Here is a 26,088-nt window from a genome sequence, read left to right as displayed (position 1 = left end):
TTTGCTAATTTACTCTAAACTGAGTCATTCTGAAAATGAAGGTCAGGAAGTGCTGATTATCTGGAGAAATCTACCCGTGCGTGGATCCTTTAGGAGAAAAGCCCAAGGGCTTCTGCCACTAGATATAGAGAAGGAGGAATGAGAGGGACAGTTTATACAGCTCAACTCAAGCCTAACCCCTTATGAAAGGTGGATTTCCTGTACAACTGTTCTGACAAGCAGAGGATTAGGCACTCCATACATTTTGCTTTGGTAAGAGACTCAGACAGAAGTGAAATGCCACAGAGAAGCAGATTGCTATACTCAAGGTCTATGAGGTGGTTGTAGCTGGAAAACAAAGAACTCTGGTTGTGATTCAGACTTCTCAACCAGAGTCAACCAGCATACACAACAGCAATGTGAAGGTGTGAGGTCTCCATCTCAAGCATCCCAGCATCTGGGTTAACCACTCCTGGTCCCATGTAGACAGCTGTGATCCTCTAATCCCTTTGGAGACACACATGTGGCACTCCCTCTGCCTCCTGCAATTCAGGGTTACTAACAAACCCTAAGAGCAAGAGTAACTGATAATGGAAGGAATGCCCATCCAGCCCGACCTCAATCCCAGCCCCAAAATGTTCCCTAAAAGCAGGGAGCACAAACGGCACACAAGACAAGTGTCTCTTGGGTGCCCTCTTGCTGCCACCTGGGCTTTTCTTGCAAGGCTAAAATGGAGGCCTAGCCTATGAACTGGTGGAGGAGGAAAAAGAGGGGGCCAGGGCACAGAAAAGGGAAGTTATTCCAGTGGTGGCCAATGAATAACATCCAATGATTTATAGGAAGTATAATCCAATAATACAGTAAAATAAAACAGTGTGTGCCTGAGATGGTTTTGATTCCAGGAATTATAAAACATATTTTTTTAAAAAGAGAGAGAGCAAGAGGGAGAGAGAAGGGGGGGGGCGGGGGAGGCCAGATTGGAGCAAATTGGGCACAGATGGGGGATGCAATGGGTTTCAGTGATGCCCTACCACAAATGTTGCTTCAATTATTCCTCTTCAAGAAACTACAGTCTATTTCCTTAAATTACAGAATTTTCAAAAAATTAAAATTCTTGGGAGTGTTTATGGTTTAGATCAACAGTTCACCCTCCAACATCATGTCAGCCCATCAGATGGCCACTGAAGTGTTAAATGCTTAGGCACGTGGAGAAGGCCCCATTTCTCCCTTCCAGCTCAGGAATGCTGCAGAGAGATTACCAATTTTGACATCACTCTGGGAACCACCTATCTCACCACCACCCATCAGTCGCCAAAGGACAATTTTGGACACAGGCCAGGTAAGGAACACACTGTTCAATGAGCGCTGGCTTGCCTGGAACTGTGGCCTTCTTCATCCATGCATTCAGTACAGACTTATTGCTAAGAACCCCTCCAAACATCTCTCAAATTTATCCGTCCCCAACAACTTCAGTGCAGGATTCTAGGCTCTACAGTTCCACTGAAGTAGAATTTTTACAAAGGGCCCATGAGAGGAGGAGATAGATAGAAGTCTCTCCCACGAACAGTCCTCAATTCATAGGTTTTGAGATCACTGCAGAGATCTGAAAGTTTAGTTTGTTAAATGATGTAGGAGAACTCCATTTATTTCCCTCTGTGTGAAGGGGAAAATCTGTCCCATCCTCTGTCTTCCTGAGCTCCAGGGAAAACTATAATCTGGGAAAAGGGAAATGATGCCTTTTACTCACCACTAGCTGAGGTTTTTTTATTTTACTTTTTTTTACTCCATTTTTACTTGTGAGATGTAGCTTTTAAACAGTTCTACATCTCTCTTTATCACAAGGAAAGCACAGTTAAAAATCACGCTAAAGTGTTAGTATCATTTCTATTCCTGAACGATTGATATTTTGAAAAGAGGACAGTTATACAAGGGTAGCACTGAATACAAACAAAAAATGAATCAGAGGCATCAACAAACAACATACTTTTTAGTAAGGACGTCCCTGTTGCTCTTCAAATCATACTCCTTAGGTACCACATCTACAAGGAAGGCCCAGGCGCAGCCTGAAAGGATCCCAACTGCCTTGGGGGCCACAGATCACCTCTGCCTCAGGCTGGAATGTTCCTTCTCCACAGAGTCCAGGAACTGACATATGCAAACACCCACCCAGAAGGACATGTCCAAGAAAGAATGGAAAGAAAAATGATGGTCCAGATGTTCTGTAACTTGTAGTGACTGCCAAATCACCAAGACCCCAAGCACCTGGGAGGGCCAGGCAGCATCAGGCCCTCGCTTCCCGGTTTCAGCCAGCCAGGGTTCTGTGACTGGGTGGCGACTCTGACAGCAAGCAGAATGGCCTGGAGAGAAGTCTTCAGAAGGGTACCAGCTGACAGGACTTGGGGGCTGAACACTCAGGGCTGATTTATCACTTCCTTACTCATAAAAATGTGATTCAAACTGCTGCTGATTAGTGAAGGATTTAAATCTTTACCCTCTCCCCAACCCCCTTCTCTCTCCACCCCCGGCACAGATGCTGCTACTCAGCCACAACACCCCCTTCTTGCCACTGTCCGTGCAAGCACAGCGCAGGGGCCCAGAGAAGATGACTCATGTGCTGGGAAATGGAAAAGTGCATCTTCCCACCAACCAGCCCCGCTGAGTGCTCTGCTCACCCCTCTCCCAATGGCAGCCCACACAGTGGGGTCTGGACGGCCGCCTCAACTGCACACCGGGTACTTGGCAGCATGTTCGCAGAGCTCTCTGACCTACTTGAGTGTTATATCCTGTGGCCCAGGCTGTTTTTCCCTGAAATATCCTTGGAGCTTCTGACCACCTCAGCTCAGACTCCCCTTGGCCCCAGCTGCCTCCTGGAGGTGAGCATCAGGACAAGGCCAGAAATGAGCAATCTCAAGCCCAGGCTCTGACACGTCCTTCTTGGCGAGCAGTCTTCATTATAACCAACCATGATGGAGAAGACTCCCAGAAAAAGAACCTTGGCCTCAAATGGGAGAATCACCTATTTTCTTCTTTCTCTGCTCTCACCACCTCACCTTCCTTTCACCCATATTTTCTTAACCTTTACTTAACAGCAGCTACAAGAAAAGGATTCACTGGTGGCCTATGAAAAGGCCCAGGTATTCCTTTCCATGGAGCCGAAGCTGCTAACTACAGATGCTTCGCAGGCAAGAGCCACAGGTCCTCTACATTCACACCTTCTGTGACCACAGGTCACTTGAAGCTAGAATGATACCTCAGCAGAGGCTGCAGTTCTGTGATGGGCAACTCACTGAACCCCATGTTGCTGTTAGAGGTAGGCAGGAAAATAAATAGGAGGGCAGCGCAGGAGGCCCCATCTCCCAAGGCGGGTGAGCTTCCCACCTGGTAGGAGAACCAGCAGGGTAATGGTGAAGGGATCAATCTCCCTCCCCTTAGGACTTCATGGCCCCCCATGCCAGCACTTCACAAACTTTATTTCCTCCTTCCTGGAAACCACCATTGCCTCTCAAGATGGCATGTTTCCTCAGAGGTGTTCTCAGGAATAATTAGCCAAGCTCAAAAAGGCACCTAAGCCTCTGCATCTCAACTTCTGCTGGGAATTCTCAGTGCTGTAGGAGGCAGCACAGAGAAGAAAATCAGATATGATTGAAAACCCAGGTGGACGAGCAGAGGACCTTGCAGAGAAAGTCCCAGGTGGAGCCAAGTTTTCTTTCCTTCCTTTTTTTTTTTTTTTTTTTAAGATTTTATTTATTTGAGAGAGAGAAAGAAAGCGCACAGAGGCAGAGGGAAAAGCAGACTCCCCGCTGAGCAGGGAGCCCGATGTGGGGCTCTGAGCCGAAAGCAGACACCTAACCATCTGGGCCACTCAAGCGCCCCAGGAGCCAAGTTTTCAAGGGAAAGTGTGGCATACACACTCATCAAGGGAGAAACCCACCACCCCCAACACCAGCAAGCTGAGGCATAACCCCCAAGTACAAATGGGAAGGGAAGTAAATCAACTTCAGAGTGAGAAAGCACTAAGAAAAGATGCAACAAGAGAACTAGCAACACTCTGTCCAGAAAGACAAAGTCTGTTTTACAACAGAATCTGCACCGGACAATTTCCACTTCTTGGCATTTCAGATAATAACCTTCCAGCCCTGAGACCAAACACTCTCTGTCAATGCTCTGAAACGATTCTTTGGCAACGTGGACCAAATAAACATGCAAAACAATGTCACCCCCATATTTCCATCAAGTCAAACCACATCATCCTTACCAAAGTGGGGTGGAGGGGGAGGGAAGGGATCCTGGTAACATCCTGCAACAGTGACCTGGTCATCAGAACATTTGAAAATCTTGCCCCTCCCTCCCTACCCCCCACGTCAAAAAACCCCAGTATTCAGAAAAGCATTTCAGAATGCACACCAGTATAATGGCCAAATTCTAGGCCTGGTGATTTTTGTGCTTCCAGCTTGAGTCACCAAAGCTCATCAATTCACTGTTCGTACTCCCTGGCAGGCTCCCACAAGGGATAGCCCATAGGGAACTAGACTTTTCCATAGTGAACAAACAGGGTACATGAGTCCAGAAACAGCTATTCCCAAACCCTGCCAAGCGTATGGTCTCTGCAATGAAACATTTCAGCAATGCCTCTCCCCTGGGAGAGGCTCTGGGTCTGTAGCCTCCAAGAGGCCTAGCTGCTGCCTTTAGCATGGCCAGATGTGCAACAGCATCTCTGGGTTTGCAAATTAAGCTCTATACCCATGATTCCCTCCTTTCATCCCACCCAAGCACTAGAGAGTCATACAGATTTCAGAGAGTAAATTTAAAAATCTTAGAGGCAATGATAGGGAAGTGTGTGTGTGTGTGTGTGTGTGTGCACGCACATATCAGGGGGAATGTGTGGTAGCATATGAAAGAAGCTAGATTCAGACTTATCTATGTAGCTAAAGACGCTAGTCATTCCTTACCTTTCAGCTGAGAGTTGTGTACAGCAAACATGTTGATGGTCATAAGCTGCAGCATCCGGGTACTTCCAATAGGAGGGGGGCTGTGCTGCAGCAGCACCTGGAACTCCTTGAGGACCTTCTCAGCCACCACCGGGAATGTCTCCATCCTGCAAATAGAGCCAGCTCATTCAGGCAGGCATGTGCCCAAGAGCAGTTGGGGTGCACACGCATGTATGCATGCAAACTCTCACCACCCGCCCCGTGTCTCTCTGAAAGCAGACCACTAATGTCTAAGATGTTTTCTTTCACAAACCTTCCTGGTATTCTAAGGTTATGACCACGTTTAAGAGAAACAACTGATCAGGGATCAGAGATGGAAACAACTCAACCTCTGGATACATTGTTATGAGTTATGAGGCTTTGGTATGCTGTTTCCTAACCTCTGGCAACCACTGGATTCAAGCTGAAATCAAAGTTTCTCTCTGAAACACTCAATTTTTGTGAACAGTGAACAAATTTCCTTAAAGCTCTACAACTTACATATCCCCCATACTCTCTGGTATGAAAAACTGTGTTCCATAAAAAGAGGTTCATGAGGCGTGCCTGGGTGGCTCAGTGGGTTAAGCTGCTGCCTTCGGCTCAGGTCATGATCTCAGGGTCCTGGGACTGGGCCCCGCATTGGGCTCTCTGCTCAGCAGGAAGCCTGCTTCCCTCTCTCTCTGCCTGCCTCTTTGTCTACTTGTGATCTTTGTCTGTCAAATAAATAAATAAAATCTTTAAAAAAAAAAGAAAAGAAAAAAAAGAGGTTCATGAATCTAGAGAGTCTTCACTCAAGACTTTGCTTCAGGAAACCAGACATAGTTCTGCTGCTGTCTTTTGGTTACTATCGCACTAATTGCTCCACCTAGGGATCCCAGACTTCCCCTCGAAGAAACCCTAGACCAAGCGCCAACCCCCCCCCCCCCAAAAAATGATCTGTTTCAGTCTTTCCTGTGTTGCTGTCCTCCTCCCTCTCACAAGCCTCTGCTCATCAGGGTCTGTATGTTTTCAGGCCAGTGGAAATCTAACGCCCTGGCCAACTGCCACTCCCAATACAGGAAAAGCCTATAATGTAGGGAGGTAGAAATCCAGCCAGTGACCTAGGGCTCCTAAAGAGAGGTCATTCAAACCACTGCTTGCCAAATGTGGCCACTGAATCCCAAACAGTGGTGCATGCCTGGAGCTCCTTTGGCAACATGAACAAACCACAGCTCTAGTCCTCAGAAAATAAAAAGCAAATTCAAACTTGGTGCTAGAGAGAGAAACCAGGCACATGGGCCTTAGAGCCACACCGAACAATTCATGGTCAGCAAAGTATCTTTTATCCATCCTCTACCCCCCTCCCCACAAACAAACTCCTTGTGGTACACTGGGGGGGGGGGGTGAGGAACAGCTCCAGGCTGGATTAATAAATAGCTTCTGGAAAGCCACAAGGAAGGGAATCCTTCTCAAAAGATACAAAACAGTTTCAAGTCCTAGAGAAAGGTGCTTCTGGTTTCACCTGAACCTTGGCCCTTTTACCACTGAGTAGTACCATCCTCATATTAGGGAAAAAAACTCCAGAGCTTTCTGGCATTTTAGCAATCTTCATTCCTTGCCCCTGGATGGCAACTCCTATTACTGACCTTCTAGTACCCAGGAGTCATGCCACAGCTATGGGTCAATTACAGTTTATACTCCCAACTCCCTCCTCTGCTGAGCTGTCCTCATTTTCATTGGCATAAAACATGCCATGTATTTGCTTTTTTCCCCAGCATGCCATTTCAAGTGCCCCCCCTTCCAAAAAACAAGGGGGAAAAAAAAAGAGCCTTATTTTTCCTTCCAAAAGTTTCAGAACCATTAAAACTCTTGGTAGGTTTGGAATGGCAGAGAGTGATATGTTTGGGGCTGGAATGGATCCATTTTTCCCCATGGGCTATAACAAAGGTTTCATTTTAAATCTTGACACTGTGCAGCACTCTTTCTGGTTGGAGGTGGGGAGGGGGACTAGCACTTCTCATTACGAGAATAGCAGTGTTCACTCTGCTTGAAAAGCAGCCACAATGGGCAAGTTTCAGAGCCATGTGTCTCCGTGTTGAAAGGCAGCAGAGAGCCAGCACAGAACGACATGACAGAGGTGTCATGTGGGACAGTCCTGCTTCGAAGCTGTGTCTGAGGAAGGCTCTTCCCTGGGATGGGAATTGAAACAGATCCATTAACTCCCTAGGTCAGACTGAAGTCTCAAATGAGGACCAGGTCAAATGTTCACACTTTTTTTTTTTTTTGAGTTAAAAAAAAAAAAAGATCCTCCCTTTGCCTTTCAACTAGTTCAACATGACTATAACAAAAGAAAAAAATCAAATACTTAAGGATTTAGTTTAAAATAACTTCAATTCTGAGATATGAGGGAAGGTGAATCCACTCAGACTAAAGTAGCTTTGTTAGGCAATAAATGAGGGACATGGAGATGAAAGATCCTTCCTCAAGGTTCAATAATGGGGTTTCTGCTTCTCAGTTTTGTTACTAAAATGCTGATTTGAGCCTCAAACTACCTGTAAGTATTTTTACATCCTTCTTTTTGCTCCACCCAATATTATAGGATAAAAACTATACTGAAATGGAGATAAATACAATGCACAGCTTATGTTTAGAGTTTTATAAAATTATTTAAAAAAAAAAACCACAACACAGCAATAGCAGTAGCAGCAGAGGAGAGAAAGCATAAAAAGATGGTAATTTATAACAGCAAAAAATTGGAAACAGCCTAAAATGCCTAACAATAGCAGATCATTAAGACGGCACATCCATATAACTGAATTCTATTTCTTTTTAATTTTTATTTAAATTCAACTTAACATATAGCATATTATTAGATTCAGAGGTAGAATTTAGTGATTCATCAGTTAGATCACAATACAAAACACCCAGTGCTCGAATTCCATTTTTTAAAAGTTGTATTAGATTTTTAATCATGTGGGGGAAGTTCAATATATATTGAATGAAAACTTTTAAAATAGTTTAATATCCCTTGTTACGCACATTTGTAAAAAAACTAATGTGTGGGGGCGCCTGGGTGGCTCAGTGGGTTAAGCCGCTGCCTTCGGCTCAGGTCATGATCTCAGGGTCCTGGGATCGAGTCCCGCATCGGGCTCTCTGCTCAGCAGGGAGCCTGCTTCCCTCTCTCTCTCTGCCTGCCTCTCCATCTACTTGTGATTTCTCTCTGTCAAATAAATAAATAAATAATCTTTAAAAAAAAAAACTAATGTGTGATATGTATAGATAAAAAGATAAAAAGATACACCAAGTATTAAGGGTGGAGAGTTATCTCTGGACAGTGAGAAGATGGGCAATTTTTTACTTCTTCTTTACTGGGTTTTCTTAATATTTTACAATGAGCACTGTATGCAGTTAATAGATTTTTCCCTACAACAAATACGTCGGGCTTTTGTATATAAAACATTTATAATTTTAAAAATAAATCAAGACATAAACATTGCATTTTTCACAATTCAAAGACCAAGATAAATACATCAGTCTTTGAATTCCAAGAGACCTTGAAGCTGTGCAAATAGCGTGACTAAGCAAGCAAGTAAAAACTAAAGCGGTAACTTTAACCAAGGCAATAATGGGAAGCAAAATTATGCTATTTGTCACAAATCAAAAGTCTCTAGTCTGCCGACTTCCCAACCTCTCTCAGTGGAGTCCCGGCGCAGGTCTGATCGGCCTCTCACCAGGAGAGAAAGTGTCTGTCAGGAGCCATACGGGATCCCTGCCTGAATCCTCTTCCTGAGCCTGAGACCTGAGAGGATTTGGTCCCTATCCTTAAAAACTGCAGAAAATACAATCATTTTCAGGATAAGTGTTTTGCAGACTTAAGTGACTGCTTTCCAAAGTGATCTCTAGAGACACCTTGTCTCATTTGAATGGCAGTTTCAAGAAATCGGTCTTTCAGACAACGCTGGGACCTACACAGGGAGTGACTCAGACAGTGACTAACGGGACAGCACCCAACCTCTCAGATGCTGAGGAACACAGCTGGGCTAGATGACATTCTCTGCAGAAAAGAATCAGGCTTCCTAACTTTTTTCAACTTCTTAATTTTTAGGAAAACTGAACAAGACAGGAGCAATCCAGTAGCAAAACAAAAACAAACAGAACTAAACCATGTGACAGGATAGAGATGAGAGAAAAAAAAACATGGTGCTACACAATATAAGAACTAGAATGGACCTTGGACATCATCTATTTAAACTGCTGATAAGGAAACTGAGGCTTTGACTTGTTCCTTCTCGAGCACTTGTAATTAGTCAGTGGTGAAAACAAAACTTTTTGGCACCTGATTCCACCTAATGTTCTGAACATCTTTTTCCCTACACACAGAGGAGGGAGACTTGTGTTGCACACAGTAGGCATTCAAGCACATACAGATGAGATTTGGAACACCTGGCATAGAGAAGACACAGACCCAGAGAGCAAAAGCAACCCGGGGCTTTTCTCAAAAGGCAGGCGGGACAGTGGATGTGTCTTCAGCTGCTCCCCATTACAATCTCCTCACTCTTAATTTGTTTTCAACGCCTCCCACATTTCACATCTTCTTGGTAATTAGGCAACAGTCCATGTTGTTGTGTGTGGCTTGGGCTCACTCCTTTTCTAGTCTTACAGACTACTATGCTTCTTAACCCCCCCCCCCCCCCCCCCCCGCCAATAGAAGTTACTGCTGTTTCTGCCTTCCAGAATAAACATGGGGCTCAATTCTTTTACTTTCAGGAGAACACAAGAATACTCATCAAGGGGCTGGAGTGCCTAGAATTTACATATATTTTCCTCATGTGAACACAACTGTAACTCATTTCTTATGAAGGTGAAAGTAGCCTTATTTTTTTGCCAAGAGAATATGTTGTATGCAGGAATGGAAGACATCCTGAAAAATAATCTGGACCATAGCAAACCACCTCTGACAAATGAGATAATCTATTCTTTTTCAAAGACTTCCAGAGAAGAAAATTCCCAAACATCTTCCCTCTGTGAAATTTTCTTACACCTAACCCAAACCTCTTCAGCAGCAACATAAGCCTATTTTTCTCTTACTGTCATCCCATAGAAATCAAAACTATCTGGTTATGACTCTTTTGTATTTAAACACTGGTTACCCCACAGCTATCTCTAAATAGACTTTTTTTTTTTACCTTAACTTTCTGTGTGTGCTTTTTTTTTAAGATTTTATTTTTAAGCAATCTCTACACCCAATGTGGGGCTAGAACCCACAACCCTGAGATGAAGAGTCACACGCTCCACCAACTAAGCCAGCCAGGTGCCTCTAACTTTAATTTTGTTGAGATTAAATTTCTCTCTAAGAAATAATTTTCTAACTTTTTAATCATTATTGTGGTTCTTTTGCAAAGTTCCTCCAAAATATTTGTAACTATGAGGATTTTTTAGAGGGAACAAAATTAAGATTCTACCAAACACTTAGACCTAACAAAAATATATCTTAAATATTCCTATATTCTAGACCAAGATTTAGAACTTCTTTAGCTCTCTACATTTCTAAAAGAACAGTGGTCCCAGCCAGGAGCAATTCCGTCCCCCAGGGAACATTTGGCATTGTCTGGTGACATCTGTAATTGTCATGACTGGTGGGGAGAGGCACAGATAGCACTGGCACGTAGTGGGGAGAATCCTGTGATGCTGTTAAACCTACAACGCACAGGACAGCCTCCAACAATAAAGAATTATAAGGTTCAAAATATCAACAGTACAAAGGTTGAGAAATACTGACTCGGGGGCGCCTGGGTGGCTCAGTGGGTTAATGCCTCTGCCTTCAGCTCAGGTCATGATCTCAGGGTCCTGGGATCCAGCCCCGCATCGGGTTCTCTGCTCAGTGGGGAGCCTGCTTCCTCCTCTCTCTCTGCCTGCCTCTCTGCCTACTTGGATCTCAGTCTGTCAAATAAATAAATAAAATCTTTAAAAAAAAAAAAAAAAAAAAGAAATACTGACTCGGAACACCACAGTACATGAAAATTTAACGAACACAGGAAAGGGGGAAAAAAGTAGAGAAATACAGAGTGGAAAGGTAATAAGGTAGTAAGAAAGATTTTTAAACAAGAAAAAGGATAATAAAGAGAAGAGGAGCCATAGTTCCTATTTTAAGTGTAACCTAGTAGTATTTCCTGCTGTGATGTGTTATTTCATAAAATGACCTTGATCATAACATTTTGCCCACCTTGTAGCTAGAGCTTTACGTGACTCACCAGTGATTGGCCTGGGTCTACTACAACCTACTACAATACTAGATCCTTCTCTCCAGTCTTTTACAATCTGTCCACTTCTTATAATGACTTATTTACTCATATAACAAATATTTACTGAGTACCTACTATATGCTAGGCACTAGGAATACAACAGTGTTGAGCAAAAACTCCTGCCAGGGTAGAGCCTATGGGGAGAGGGGATGGGGGAGGACAGGAACTACTGACACTCCTGATTTCCTTTTCCCAAGTGAATTGCTTTACACTTAGTTCTCCCAATAGAGATGCATCTGTTGGCACCACTCCAAGTTTCCCAAGTGATTTCAAAATCAAGACTATCCTTGTGCCAGCCATCACTGTCACTCTTGTCCAGGCTGATGACAAATGAGTACGTAACAAGCACACTTTCTAATTCACCATGATTTTTATTAACAGTGTTTCTTGAAGCAAGACAAAGCCTTTCTGCTTCTCCCACTAAGGAAAACTTCTAAAGCATTACAGATAAACTCAGAAGGTTACAGCAGAAAGTGAAGGAAACACTGACAATATTGGGGATCTATAATCCAAGATATAACTCAAAGGGTAGTTCGTAATAAAACCTCCAACTCAGAAAATATGAAGACGCAGATGAAGACCCATGAAAGAGCAGGCTGCCACTTACTCATCTCCTACACTATGGAGGCATTCAGCACACCTCTAGGCCGGTATAGTCATCAGGCTTTAGGATCACTGGTTTTATACAGTGAGGAAAATCTCTGATCCACGAAAGGAATACTCAAGACATGATCTCTTTCCAGGGATTTAATGGATGAAGTAACAGGGTTTTGCACACACCATCCTCCCTGAGATTTTTATGTAAATCCACGGTGGATGGGGAAACCAAAGAGAAGTCTTAGCATTTACAGAGATCAGCAATATGGTGCAGGAACCTGAGCAGAGAAGAAAAGGGTATGGTTCAGAAGGATGAGAAAATGTGAGAGGAAAGAAAATGTTACTCTTCTCTTTAAAGGGAAAATTAATGGACAGCATTCTCCCCAAGGAGGACCCCTGGTAGCTGTACCCAGGGATCGAGTATGACTTCCTTAAGGAGCTCACTAGAGGTTGAGCTGTAAGGCAGAGGAAAGAGAAATCAGTGGGATTAGAGGTGGGGGTTGGATGTTTAATAGGGGGCTTTAATGAATATAGAGAAAGAAGAGACAGATGGATGCAGAATAATAGTTCCCAAACTTCATGAGCAGAATGAGTGAAGAGAAGGTGGAGGCCTCTAAGAATTCACACCCTGTGCCCTCAGTTACAAACACAGTCTAGTTGCTAACAATATTAAATTCCAAAATGACTTGTAATGTAGGAAAATAAAATAAACATCCTGCACACTTACCCAATCCGGGTAAACAGCTTCCCATGGGCATGGAGAAAACTGAGGATGAACCTTTTGTTCAGCTGCATGGGAAAAAGAGAGAGGAGAAAACAATTAAACTTTCCCCAGTTTCCTGTTACTGAACACAGTCCCTAGTGACACAATAACCTGGCCAGGGTCTAAGGGGTGGGCACTAGGGATGGGAACCAAATGAACATGCCCAAAGTCTCACACAGACCCAGGGCACATGCCCAACAGCTGCCGATCAGCGGAGCCAACATGACAGCAGGCTTGGTGAGTGGATAGCACCCTCTGCTGGCAGTGGCGCCCATGTGCAGGGAATACAGTGTTGATCACTGGCGCTCTCAGATCTAGGAGTCATTCTGCCCCACAAAAATGGAAATGAAACAATGACAAGGATAGGGAAAATACTCTGATTCTGTAAGTCCCTAATCTTATTTATAAGCTATTTTTCTACCTACCCAAGAAAGCAGGACTCTGTAAACATGGATTGGGTAACTCAACACTAACCCATCAAATTGTACTTCTCCAGGTTTTAAAACAAAAATTCAAGTTCTAGATCTAAAGCTGAAAATTACAGTGTCTACAGGGGCCAGGTACAAAATAGGTTACTGGGGACAGTAGCACTTGATGGCTGTTCCACTCCAGTTCTGTTCTTTGTAGGCCCAGGATCATCATCTCTTTCCTTTCATTTTTCCCCCTTTAATTTTTTTTTTTAAGATTTTATTTATTTATTTGACAGACAGAGAGAGAGCACAAGTAGGCAGAGAGGCAGGCAGAGAGACAGAGAGAGAGGAGGAAGCAGGCCCCCGCCGAGCAGAGAGCCCGACGTGGGGCTCGATCCCAGGACCCTGGGTACACGACCCGAGCCGAAGGCAGAGGCCCAAGCCGCTGAGCCACCCAGGCGCCCCTTTAATTTTTTTTTTTAAGATTTTATTTATTTATTTGACAGAGAGAGATCACAAGCAGGCAGAGAGGCAGGCAGAGAGAGAGGAGGAAGCAGGCTCCCTGCTGAGCAGAAAGCCCGATGCGGGGCTCGGTCCCAGGACCCTGAGATCATGACCTGAGCCTAAAGCAGAGGCTTTAACCCACTGAGCCACCCAGGTGCCCCTCATTTTTCCCCCTTTTAAAGAAAAGCTAAAAGCTAGGTTTTTATATGAAAACCTTTGGCTTTTTTAAATGTTGGCTACTAATGGGAAAAGTTATGACTTTAGGCAAGCCAAAAACATACATTTGCCAGCCACATCTGGCCCACAAGCTACTAAATTTACAATTTTCAGTTCAAGGTTCCACAAAATCTACTTCTATCAACACCAAGGGGAGAGATGACTGATCAAACCAAGGGTTGGGTGGGGGTGGATTCAACTCAAAGAAAATGGAGATAATCTAAAGACCAAACCTGTTGTCATCTTGCCCAATCTCCTAGAATCAAAATGCTCAGGGCCCAGTAGTCAAACAGAAAGAAGAGTAAAGAATCTTCATCTCAGGAGGGTGCTCAGAGCAAGGAATAGTCCAGCACCTCTGGATCCTTTGCCCAGTAAGAAAAACTCTGCTGGTTTATGCTCTTGCAAAAGAGAACATCGATCAAATTACAGCAGTTCCATCTATTTCATATGTAAGCTAGGTGTGGGTAAAGGAGTGTACTCACAACTCACCATAACTTCAACAACAAACTCTGCATACAAACTTTAGTTTTTATTTTTGTTTAAACAAATTATATTTAATCAGCAATACTAGATCAAGCATTGATTTATATACCTAAAAAGCTCAAGATACTTCATTGATGGTAACCTGTCTCTACAGTGAGGCAAGTCAGGGCCAGGAACGCTGGGTTCCATGAAAAGAAGGGAAACTGCTAGAAAACAAAGGAACTGCTGTGAAATAAATTGCCAATGACCATATTACTGTTAGCGGCAAAACCTGCGCTAGAATGCAAGTCTCCAGATCCACTAGTAGAGGAAGGTGGTGAAAAACATGGACTTTCCTATCAAACCTCTGCAACTTACCTATCGTGGAATCTCAGGCAACTGATCTAACCTCCCTAGGTTTTCGTTCTACACAACGGAGATAATAGTACCTGTATGTTAATGGACTGGTGCATGGCATAAGGCAAGTAAAAACATGCTTACATGTTGTAAACACTGTTTACGGCTGTTAGCTAAACATTCTCTCCCAATGAATGATAAAGCAAGCAATAAAATGTTAACTGAAGAATCTGAGTAAAGGATATACAGAATTCCTTGGATGATTATTACAACTTTTCTACAGATATAAAATTATTTCAAAATAAAAAGGTAAAAATATAAAAAGTAAAAATTTTTTAAAAAGGTAAAAACGTATATATTCTCTCTCTATTCCTATTTTAGCTTAATTTACCCTTTCCCACAGCTATCAATCATGAACTAGTTAACTCACCCATAATCAGGAGGAATGCTGGTTACATTTATATAACAGGTAGGCACAGAATGATACCAACTCACTTCATTCAAGCCAATTAACATTCCCCAAGCCCTAAGGCAGCTCAGAAATTTAAGTAACTTAAACCAGTAAATAGCAGAGTTAGACCCTGAACTCAGGTCTTGTGGTTCCAAAAAAGTGTTTCTTCTTTTGTACGGCAAGTATCACAGGAAGATAACCGATGAGATATTCATAAAGGAAGGAATGATGAGGAAATAAGAGTAACTAAAAAGCACTTCAGTTTTACTTTTAAGTTTCCTCATGAGGAAGGAAACTCACACTGTTATGACCTATAATACCTCCTGGATTAAAATTAAGGATACCAAGAAGCTTTTTTAATACTGTGGTTCTATCCAGGTGCCTGGGTGGCTCAGCTGGCTGGGTGTCAGACTCTTGATTTCAGCTCAGGTCATGCATGATCTCAGCGTCATGGGATCGAGTCCTGCATCAGGCTCTGTGCTCAGCGTGGAGTCAGCTGGAGATTCTTTCTTTCCCTCTTCCTCTGTCCCCCCACACCCCGTCACCCCACTCAAGCTCTCTCTCTCTTCTCTAAATATATAAATAAAATCTTTTTAAAAATTACTGTGGTAGGGGCACCTGGGTGGCTCAGTGGGTTAAAGCCTCTGCCTTCGGCTCGGGTCAGGATCCCAGGGTCCTGGGATCGAGCCCTGCATCAGGCTCTCTGCTCAGCAGGAAGCCTGCTTCCTCCTCTCTCTCTGCCTGCCTCTCTGCCTACTTGTGATCTCTGTCAAACAAATAAATATTTTAAAAATCTTTAAAAAAAAATACTGTGGTTCTACCTATACTTCCCAAATACCCTTCCCTTAGAATGGTAGATGAAGCCCATGGAACTACCTCAGTTAATACTTGTCATTATCATACTTCAACTGTATTTAGCAGAAAGTAGATTTCAATGCATTTTCAACTAGTGAGAGTGAAGGGAATCTTAGGGTACTTTTTCAAACTGTACACACATTCTCCCTGACCTTGGTTAATGAGAACCACTCTTTTATTTTTAGTCTGAAAGTCTCTGTCACCCTAAATATAGTTTCTCTTTATCGTCAATACTCAAGTCAGAAAAAAGCTAAAAATGCAGATGCATTATAGAGAGAGGTAAGGCATGTTATATTGAGGAAACAGATTTGTTACACATTGATCAAATGGGCCTAAGCAACACTGTGTGTAATATTCCAGCCTAACTTTTGGAAAACAAAACTTTGGATACCAAGTCCACAGTACGAAAAGCTTAGTCTGAACCTCCTCCCTCTCCAACACATCACCTTGTTTTGGCGACTTTTTGGTTCTTAACAATACACTCAGATGGGCTCTCTGCTCAGCAGGGAGCCTGCTTCCCCCTCTCTCTGTGCCTGCCTCTCTGCCTACTTGTGATCTCTCTCTCGCTGTCGAATAAATAAATAAAATCTTTAAAAACAACACAACAATACACTCAGATGGTCTCACTCAAGTAATGAAGGAAATGTTACTCTTTGAATGTGAGACTATCTGCCTCCGGATCTTCCTCACATATTTACACACTGTTCACCAAAAACATTTAAAAATGCTTCTTGGGTATACCCTGATAGGCAACATTAGAATTATTAAGGGGCTCTTGTCTCTTTAGTTCAAGTCCAAAATCAACTCACTATGGACTCCTGAGTCTTTTATAAACCATCTAAAAGCAATGACCCAAAGAGACATTAATGGCAGTGGCCGGGTGGGTAGGTCTCTGGACCCTCACAATAAAGTCTGTCCTGCCATTAACTTCAGAATTATGAGTGAAATGGTTTGGGCTATTCCTCAACTATAAAAGAGAATTTCCACCATTGATACCACCTACCTCAGAGCTGAAAGAATAAAATGAAATAATACAAATTAGAACATTTTGAGGAATAAAGGTTTTATGGAAGCCCTGGTAACTGTCACTCAGAACTGCCTAAATGCTTTGTGAACTATGGAGCAAGGAAAGAGAAGCTGTTCAAAGGCAGCAATACAATACAGGAGGTAACAATTCTGAAAATATACCCAATTTCAATTCCTCAACAGTTGCTCTTACTTTTGAGTAGCTGTATGGAAAACTGAATTTCTTTTCTTTTTTTTTTTTTTTTTAATTTTTTAAAGATTTTATTTATTTATTTGAAAGACAGAGATTGCAAGTAGGCAGAGAGACAGGCAGAGGGAGAGAGAGGGAAGCAGGCTCCCCGCTGAGCAGAGAGCCCGATGCGGGACTTGATCCCAGGACCGTGGGATCATGACCTGAGTCGAAGGCAGAGGCTTTAACCCACTGAGCCACCCAGGCGCCCTGGAAAACTGAATTTCTGAGAAGTGAATCATTTTAAAGACAGTAAGAGTACTCAGTACTGAAAGAAATTTCAGGGGCACCTGGGTGGCTCAGTGGATTAAGCCTCTGCCTTTGGCTCAGGTCATGATCTCAGGGTCCTGGGATCAAGCCCTATACTGGGCTCTCTGCTCAGCAGGGAGCCTGCTTCCCCCCACCACCGCCTGCCTCTCTGCCTGCTTGTGATCTCTCTCTGTCAAATAAATAAATAAAATATTTAAAATAAATAAATAAAAGAAATTTCAGTGTGAATTTTTACAGTATTGTGGACAGCATAAATTATCATTCTCTTAATTTATCCATCTGGAGCACATCTATAGATATGCCAAGTATTTAAAACAAAACAAAACTAAACAAAAAAACTAAGTAATTTTTTTTTAAGATTCTACTTATTTATTAGAGAGATGGAGAGAGACCACACGTAGGCAGAGCAGCAGGAAGAGGGAGAGGGAGAAGCAGGTTCTCTGCTGAGCAGGGAGCCTGATTCGAGGCTCAATCCCAGGACCCTGGGATCATGACCTGAGCCGAAGGCAGGCGCTTAACCAACTGAGCCTTCCCGGTGCCCCAAAACCTCGTAATGTTTTAAAAGGGAGGGCTCTATCCTCTTATATAGGAGCCAACATAGGCGGAGACCCAAATTCCAATGGTACCTGTTAGCAAATATTCAGGACTTTCAGAGCATGCAATTAAAGCCCATTTGCCATCTCCCTAAAGCACTGAGCTCACAGGGTGCAGGCAAATGTGAGCACAGAGGTGATGCTGAACACTTTCATCCCTGTGCTCCTCCCATCCCAGGCACAATCAAGAACAAACCGACAAGACAGGGTCCCCGCTGCTAAAGAACTTGCAGTCTAAGAACAAAAGACAAATAATATCCCAACTTACCAACTCCCCATTTATGCTCCAAATCCTAAGACAAGGCCTGTTGGCTAGGAAGGTGTCAGGGGGCACTCTATTTCCCTTATTTTATTATCCCTCGACAAGGGAAGTTTTTGGAGAATCCAAGATCTAAGGAGATTATAAAGAAAGTGAAGAAGGGAGTCCTGGTACACAAATGTGGAAACCTATCAGTAAGTTAGTAATGGAACAATCATTCTAGTAAAGGTAAAAATTATTCATGGTTGGAGGCGCCCAGGTGGCTCAGTCGGTTAGTCTACCTTTGGCTCAAGTCCTGATCTTGGGGTCCTAGGATCCAGCCCCGCATCAGGCTCTAGCCACAGCAAGGAGTCAGCTTCTCTCTCTGCCTCTCCCCACCCTTGCTTGTGTGTGAGTGCATATGTGCTTTCTCTCTGTCTCAAATAAATAAATAAACAAACAAACAAATAAATAAATAAATAAAATTATTCATTAGACTTTCAGTATTCCTCCTTCCAGGATACACATAAAGAAAGAAGTACACGGGTGCCTTGGTGGCTCAGTGGGTCAAAGTCTCTGCCTTCACTCAGGTCACGATCTCAGGGTCCTAGGATTGAGCCCCACATCCGGCTCTCTGCTCAGCAGGGAGCTTGCTTCCCCTTCCTCTCTCTCTGCCCGCCTCTCTGTCTACTTGTGATCTCTGTCTGTCAAATAAATAAATAAAATCTTTAAAAAAGAAAGAAAGAAAGAAGTATAGGCAAGCCAAGTAGTATGACTCAAATGCCTCATAGGAAGACAGAGCAAGTCAAAATCAATCCTTCCATTTCTTACTTGGACCAAACCAAGGTTGAGGTAGAGTAGGGACAATGATTACTTCTCACCTTTAGTTTCTCCACCCCTGAACTGTTCTGGGCAAAATGACAGCTCAATTAGTTCTAATTAAGCCCAAGTTCCATGTAGAGATGTCCTACTTAGAGAGCTGGATCTGAGCCATGTGAACTCAAGTGTAAAACGTGCCTCTTAAAACCACCTATTCCAAGAAATGCACCCCTTGAAACAACGGCTCTCATCCTCACACTGCAGGTTAGTGCTGCCTCTACAACGTTTTATGTTAAAGCCATTTAAATGCTATTACTTTCTTATCTCTCTTTAAAGCCAACAGCCCCGAGGGAAATTGGGCTAAATGTCAAATCAGCAGTCAGGTCCAGAAAACCTAGCCAACAAGCAGAGGGACAGCAGAACTTAGAGTACCCAGCTGGCTCTCAGGAGGGAAACTAGCACTAGGTCTGAGGAAAAGAAGGAACCCTGCTCTATCTCTTCAATGAGGTGGCGGAGCGGTTTGGTGGCAGCAGTCTTGTGACACATGCAGAGATGCAGATCTTTGTGAAAACCCTAGTGGCAAAGACCATCACCCTCGAGGCCAAGCCCAGTGACAACACTGAAAATGTCAAAAATCCAAGCCAAAATCCAAGACAAGAAGGGCATCACGCATGACCAGCAGCATCTCATTTTTGCAGACATACAGCTGGACAATGGCCACACTCTCAGACCACAATATCCAGAGATATTGTGCATACTGTACTTGGTGCTTCACCTTCGATCTGGCATCACCCAGCCTTCCCTCCACCAGCTGGCCCAGAAACCCAACTGTGACAAGATCATCTGCCGTGAGTGTTCTGCTCACTTGCACCCCCGTGTTGTCATCTGCAGTAAGAAATGTGGCCTCACCAACAACCAGTGCCCCAAGAAGGTCAAATAAGGCTCCTCCTTTGCCCACACGGAGGCCTCCTGCCAGACAAGGCCCCAGGGGCTCAATAAACTTTCCTTTTCATTAAAAAAAAAAGGAAAATCAGGAACCCTGAGTGACTATCCTGCATTTATTGCTTGTTGTTTACTGAGCAAAGGGATGAGTACAGAATGATATGAACAGAGACTATTGATTGGTCTTAGAATTAAAGACTTGGGTTCAAATTCTGATTGTGCCATTTATTTACTATATCACTAACAGCAGTCACATCGACTTTCTAAACCTATTTCTTCAACTATAAAATGAGAAGGGTGAGTGAGATCAATATTGGTAATCCTATAACCCTGAGTGTGTATGCATCACAATAAGACCTGTAAAAAAACAGGTTCCCCTGTCCTACAGGACCAGAATCTTCAGGGTGGGGGAAGGTGACTGCAAATCAGCATTTTCAAAAGGTCTCCAGGTAATTCTGAAAGACAATCAGATTTAGGAACCACTGAGCTAGATCAGGGGTCAGCAAACTACAGCCCAAGGGTCAATAGGTAGCATGCCATCTATTTCTATATGGCCCAGGAGATAAGAATGTTTGTTTTTATTAATATTTTATTTATTTATTTGAGAGAGACAGAGACAGTGAGAGAGAGCACAAGTGGGAAGGAGGAGGAGAAGCAGACTCTCCGCTGAGCAGTGAGCCCAATGCAGGACTTGATCCTAGAACCCTGAGATCATGACCCGAGCCAAAGGTCAAACACTTAACCCACTGAGCCACACAGGCACCCCTGTTTTTTACATTGTTTTAATGGCTGGAAAAAACTCAAAAGAATATTTCATGACACAGAAAAATTGTATGGAATGTAAATTCCAGCATCCACAAATAAAATTCTATTGAAACACAGCCACCCTCATTTCTTTACATCTTGTTTGTGGCTACCCCTACAAAGGCAAGGTGAGTAGCCTCAGTAGAATGTGTGTCCCAAAAGCCTAAAATATTTACTCTCTGGCCCTTTACACAAAAAGTTTGCTGATCTCTTGGCTAGATTTATAACACTAGGGTCTGAAAAATTTTTCTACCTGCACAACACTTCAGGGCTACCACACACATCTACTGGAAACAGCAATGACTCTCATAAGCTGACAGGTAAAGAAGGGTAGGGGTGGCTGGGTGGCTCAGTGGGTTAAGCTTCTGCCTTCAGCTCAGGTCATGATCTCAAGGGTCCTGGGATCGAGCCCCACATTGGGCTCTCTGCTCAGCAGGGAGCCTGCTTCCCCCTCTCTCTCTCCCTGCCTCTCTGCCTACTTGTGATGTCTATTAAATAAATAAAATCTTTAAAAAAAAAAAAAAAAGAAGGGTAATGAGGAGGAGGGGAATCACCCATCCACAGCATTCCTTCCAATTCTAAAAAGCCTACAAAAGTATGATTCTAACTAAAGCTAACTTTTCTTGTCAGCTTTTGAGTAAGCACCATCCTTTTCTATGATAGCACCAAAAAACAAAACAAAACAAACAAACAAACAAAAAACCCAGCAAATGCTGAAAGAGTGCTGTTCTCAAAGCTTTTGAACTCAAAAGCCCCGAAGGCTACAAAGAAATATAAACGGGGCTCTCCAGGTTTCCACCTTCAATGCCATTATGGGGCTAAGTGACCAAGTAGAAACAGAACATACTCAAAACCAATAAAGTTTTTACTTAGGCCAGAGGGCCCCTGGACACTACCCAAAACATCCGTAATCGAGGGAAAGTGCCAGATTAAGGTTTATGAATCCATATGCTGTGGTCTGATAATCTGTAACAACCAGCTCAGAAGTGCCACCAGCCTGACATTTCAAGGTATACAGAGAAAGAGAGAAAGTTCAGCCAAAGGGCAGCACTGTTGCTCTGACTGGGCTACTTTCTGAATGACTCTTCCTTCTGACTCATCTCTCACAGCGCCTGGGAACTCTCATGCCCATCCACCTGAAAAGTAGGTGAGCTGGGACACCCTATGTCTGCACTGCACAAAGTGAGAGAGAAGAGGAAATGGCTGAAGCTCCCACGTGGTGATCAGGTGGGTAACCAGAAAAACAGTTCTCCAAAAGCACATACACAAGCTCAAACCCATCCTATAAATGAGTGGGTCGACGGAGTGTGAGGGTGCTGAAGTCATTTGTTAACGCAGCAAAAACTAACTGTCCACCTTTTACATATAGGACACTGAGTGAACCAAGAACAAAAGCAGAGATGATCCTTGCTCTACGGGTGACGTCATAATAAAGTACCGTAATTAGAGACATACAGGATGCTCTATTCCACTGCAGGGGCATTAGAGGATCTCAGAAGAAGAGATCCTTGAGTTGAAACCTGAAGGCTGAGTAAATGGTTAGATTTGGATCAGGCAGAGGGTATTGCCTATGTGTCACAAGTAAATGAACAGAATGTGTGGTGATCCCAAAAGTGTTATGTGGTAGACTGGCATAAGCAGGTCAGTGATTCTCCAAGAGGGAGGCTGGAGAAACAGGTGAGTCAAGTTGTACTCTTTAGTTAAAAAGTTTGATCTTAATCAAACTACTGAGAAATGCTGAACAGGGAAGTGACATGAGCAAACCTCCATTTTTGAAAGGACATTCTAACTACTGTTTAGAAATTAAAGAGTTGTTTTTGGGTACGGGGGGAGTTGGTCAGGGTCAAATGTGTGGAGGCCAGGAGACCAATTAAGAAGCTACTGTATGGGGCTGCTGGGTGGCTCAGTGGGTTAAGCCTCTCCCTTTGGCTCAGGTCATGATCTCGGGGTCCTGGGATCATGCCCCGCCTCGGGCTCTCTGCTCGGGAGGAAGCCTGCTTTCGCCTCTCTCTCTGCCTGCCTCTCTGCCTACTTGAGATCTCTCTCTCTATGTCAAATAAATAGATAAAATCTTAAAAAAAAAAAAAAAGAAGAAGCAGCAGCTACTGTAATCACCCAATGGCAATGAAGACAGAGAAGAGAGGGAAGATACAGTCATTCTACACTCAGACAATCATGATCCCTGTCCCTAATTCCCAGAGGTTCTAGTTCTAAATAACTCCATCTACAGAGACCAGCAGTGACCCAGAACCAAGTATGAGTCTTTAGAAAAAGTCCCAAACCAAATGAAACAGTGATTTCATTTTTAGAGATACTTTGGATAGTCTTATTTCCTTTCAATAATTTTAAACATCCTACCTAGCATGGTGGTTGGTACTTAGTACATATTCGGTAAGTGACTGAAGAACATATAGAACACAGAGATTTTATAGTGATTAAATAGAATATCCAGGTGCTACACACAAAACCCTCAAGAAAAACAGTGCAGGGGCGCCTGGGTGGCTCAGTGGGTTAAGCCGCTGCCTTCGGCTCGGGTCGTGATCTCGGGGTCCTGGGATCGAGCCCCACATTGGCCTCTCTGCTCAGCGGGGAGCCTGCTTCCTCCTCTCTCTCTGCCTGCCTCTCTGCCTACTTGTGATCTCTCTCTCTGTCAAATAAATAAATAAAATCTTTAAAAAAAAAAAAAAAGAAAAAAGAAAAACAGTGCAGTATTAATAGTAATCTGTAGGAAGTAACATAATCATCACTATTTATGAGAATTTAAATCTATTTCTTTTTTGGAGGATAATTTGACAAAACCCAAAGGTATTCCAAGAAAGACAGAGTTCTATCAGGAATTAAGCACTCTGATCCTGAGTAACAGCAGTTCCCACTGCTACATTCTGGCCCAAGAGACTGGACAAAAAGAGACCACAGTTAACATCAAAACAAAAGATAAAATCCAGGGCATCAGGCTGGCTCAATTGGTGGAGCATCTAACTCTCGATCTCAGGGGTCTGAGTTCAAGCACCAAGTTGGATAGGCATAGAAATTACTTAAAAGTAAGATCTTTAGCGGTGCCTGGGTGGCTCAGTAGGTTAAAGCCTCTGCTTTCGGCTCAGGTCATGATCCCAGGGTCCTGGGATTGAGCTCCACATCGGGGTCTCTGGTCAGCGGGGAGCGGGGAGCCTGCTTCCCCCTCTCTGTCTCTGCCTATTTGTGATCTCTGTCTGTCAAATAAATAAATAAACTCTTTAAAAATAAATAAATACATGAATAAAACCTTAAAAAAAGGGGGGAAAAAAGCCAAAGTCCTTACTATAAGCTATAAAAGGTCTATCCAATACTCACTCTCTACCCCTGTAGCCTCCTATCCCTTGAATGTGCCAAGCATCCTGCCAGTTTTATGTTCCAGTCCAAGGATTCCTAAACTTTATAGCACAATGGGATGGTATACAAATCTTTTGAAAATACAGATGCCTGGCCTCCATTCCCAAACACTGATTTAATCTGCAGGGTGTGACACCTGAGGGTGAGACCTGAGCACTGGGATTTTTAAAAGCTCCCCAGGTTTCTGGCCACAAGTTTGAGAACCACTACTGCAGTTTACCCTGTTTTGATAGCATTTATCACCAGTTTTTACACAAACACATATACACACACCATGACAGCAAGGACCTTGTTATATTTTGTTCACAACAGTGGGCTCATAGGAGGTAACCAATAAATACTTGGTGAGCAAATGGCCTTTCTAGTCTAGCCTTCAGCTGCTCCTCCTTTCCCCACCCTTGCTGATATTGCCTATATACTTCAGTAACAAAGAATTACTCATGGTGCCTGAAATTCACCATGTTCCTTCTCCTGCCATGCCTTTCTAAATCTAATAAAGTCCTACTTTTCCTTGCTTTCCCAACCTTCTCTACCCCCAGGCTGAGCCTGATACCATATCCTGCAGGCTTAGAGAATACTTCATATACCTTTCTGATACTGTGTATCATAGTGCGTCCTATATACACACATCTGTCTTTAGACTAGCTCTGTCCCTAGAACTTTACCCATGGTGACAGAAACGTTCCTTATCTTCACAGACCAATAAAGCAGCCACCAGCCACATGTGGTATTTGAAAGGTGGCCAGTGTGACTGAGGAACTAAATTTTTAATTGTATTTCATTTTAATTAATGTAAATAGCCAATATGGTTACCACACCGGTCACCACAGCTCTAGACTGTGATGTACTTTAGTTAATGTTTCATTTCTATAACCCAGGACACAGGAATCATCAACAGTGATAGAGTGGTAGATGGAGGGATGGATGGATGGAAGAAAGTTGGCTCTAAAGATAATAATACCCATACGTTTACAATTTCTGGCTTGACATACGGTAGGAGCAAAGGACATACTCTGAAGCACAAACAAGGCTCAGCCAATGAGAACAAAGAACTGGAGAACTTATCCAGTATTCTACTCTCTTCTACCCAACTTACAATCTACACAGTGTGGGGGAGTGTGACCTAACACCTTACTGAGTTGTACCTTTTGGAAGCTTGGGGACAGCCCCCACTGAGGACAGGTTGAATTTACCAAGCTGGCTCTGTGCTTTAGGAGATAAAAGTACCCCAGGCTACTCAAACACAATTCAGATAATAAGAATTCAAGTTTTTCCACCTGAACAAAACAAGTATGACACACCCAAGCAACTTAATAATAAAAGTCCAAACTTCTAGAGAAACCTGTGTGCAAGGCACTATTCAAAGCACCTTGTCTGTTAACTCATTTAACCTTACAACAATCCTGTGAGTTCAGTAATACTATAATTTCTATATTACAGATGAGAAAATGGAGCAACAGAGAAGTTAAGTGACTTGTCCAAGGTTAACCCAGGCAGCCTGGCTCCAGAGTCTGAGCTCTTAATCTTTCACCTTTAAAGAAGGGAATCTTTTTGGCAGAACCAAGACAGCTACTGAGGATGTTTATAAAGGCCAAAAACTAAAGCAACCCCAAGCAAAAACTGGCCAATGGTTCCAGTTATCATTCACTGAGAGACCACTAGTTCAAACCAACTGAGAAGTCTTACAGATTAAGAGAAGTAGATACTTCCAGTTCATATCATATCTTGCAAATCAGTGGAAGTACTTAACAAATGTACCCTAGGATAATGCCAATAGGAAGATAGAAAAGTGAGTAAAACCTTGCTTTCCATAAGTGAAATAGCAGTAATAGAACCAGTAAAATAAACACTAACATTTTTTCTAAATCCACAAACTGCCTGGTTAATAGCGAAAGAGTTCTTCAAGAGTCAAAGAGTATATGTACATTCACACACCATCATCAAGGACTGTGTATA

General features: G+C 43.1%; 1 protein-coding gene and 1 pseudogene across 2 annotated transcripts in view; one reads left to right on the top strand and one right to left on the bottom strand.

The window, feature by feature from the left end:
• Positions 1-26,088, bottom strand: part of SMG6 (SMG6 nonsense mediated mRNA decay factor) — a 243,283-nt gene that overhangs the window by 181,522 nt on the left and 35,673 nt on the right. For both annotated transcript variants that reach the window (XM_032320403.1, XM_032320404.1), the window contains exons 9-10: positions 12,552-12,613; positions 4,929-5,074 (exon numbers count right to left, since the gene is read on the bottom strand). In XM_032320403.1, the coding sequence (XP_032176294.1) occupies positions 4,929-5,074; positions 12,552-12,613 (208 nt within the window). The remainder of the gene's footprint in view (positions 1-4,928; positions 5,075-12,551; positions 12,614-26,088) is intronic.
• LOC116577360 lies at positions 19,537-19,957 on the top strand (annotated as a pseudogene).

Source organism: Mustela erminea, chromosome 18, assembly GCF_009829155.1.
Source record: "Mustela erminea isolate mMusErm1 chromosome 18, mMusErm1.Pri, whole genome shotgun sequence".
Classification (NCBI taxonomy): domain Eukaryota; kingdom Metazoa; phylum Chordata; class Mammalia; order Carnivora; family Mustelidae; genus Mustela; species Mustela erminea.
This window is presented reverse-complemented; position numbering and strand designations above follow the sequence as displayed.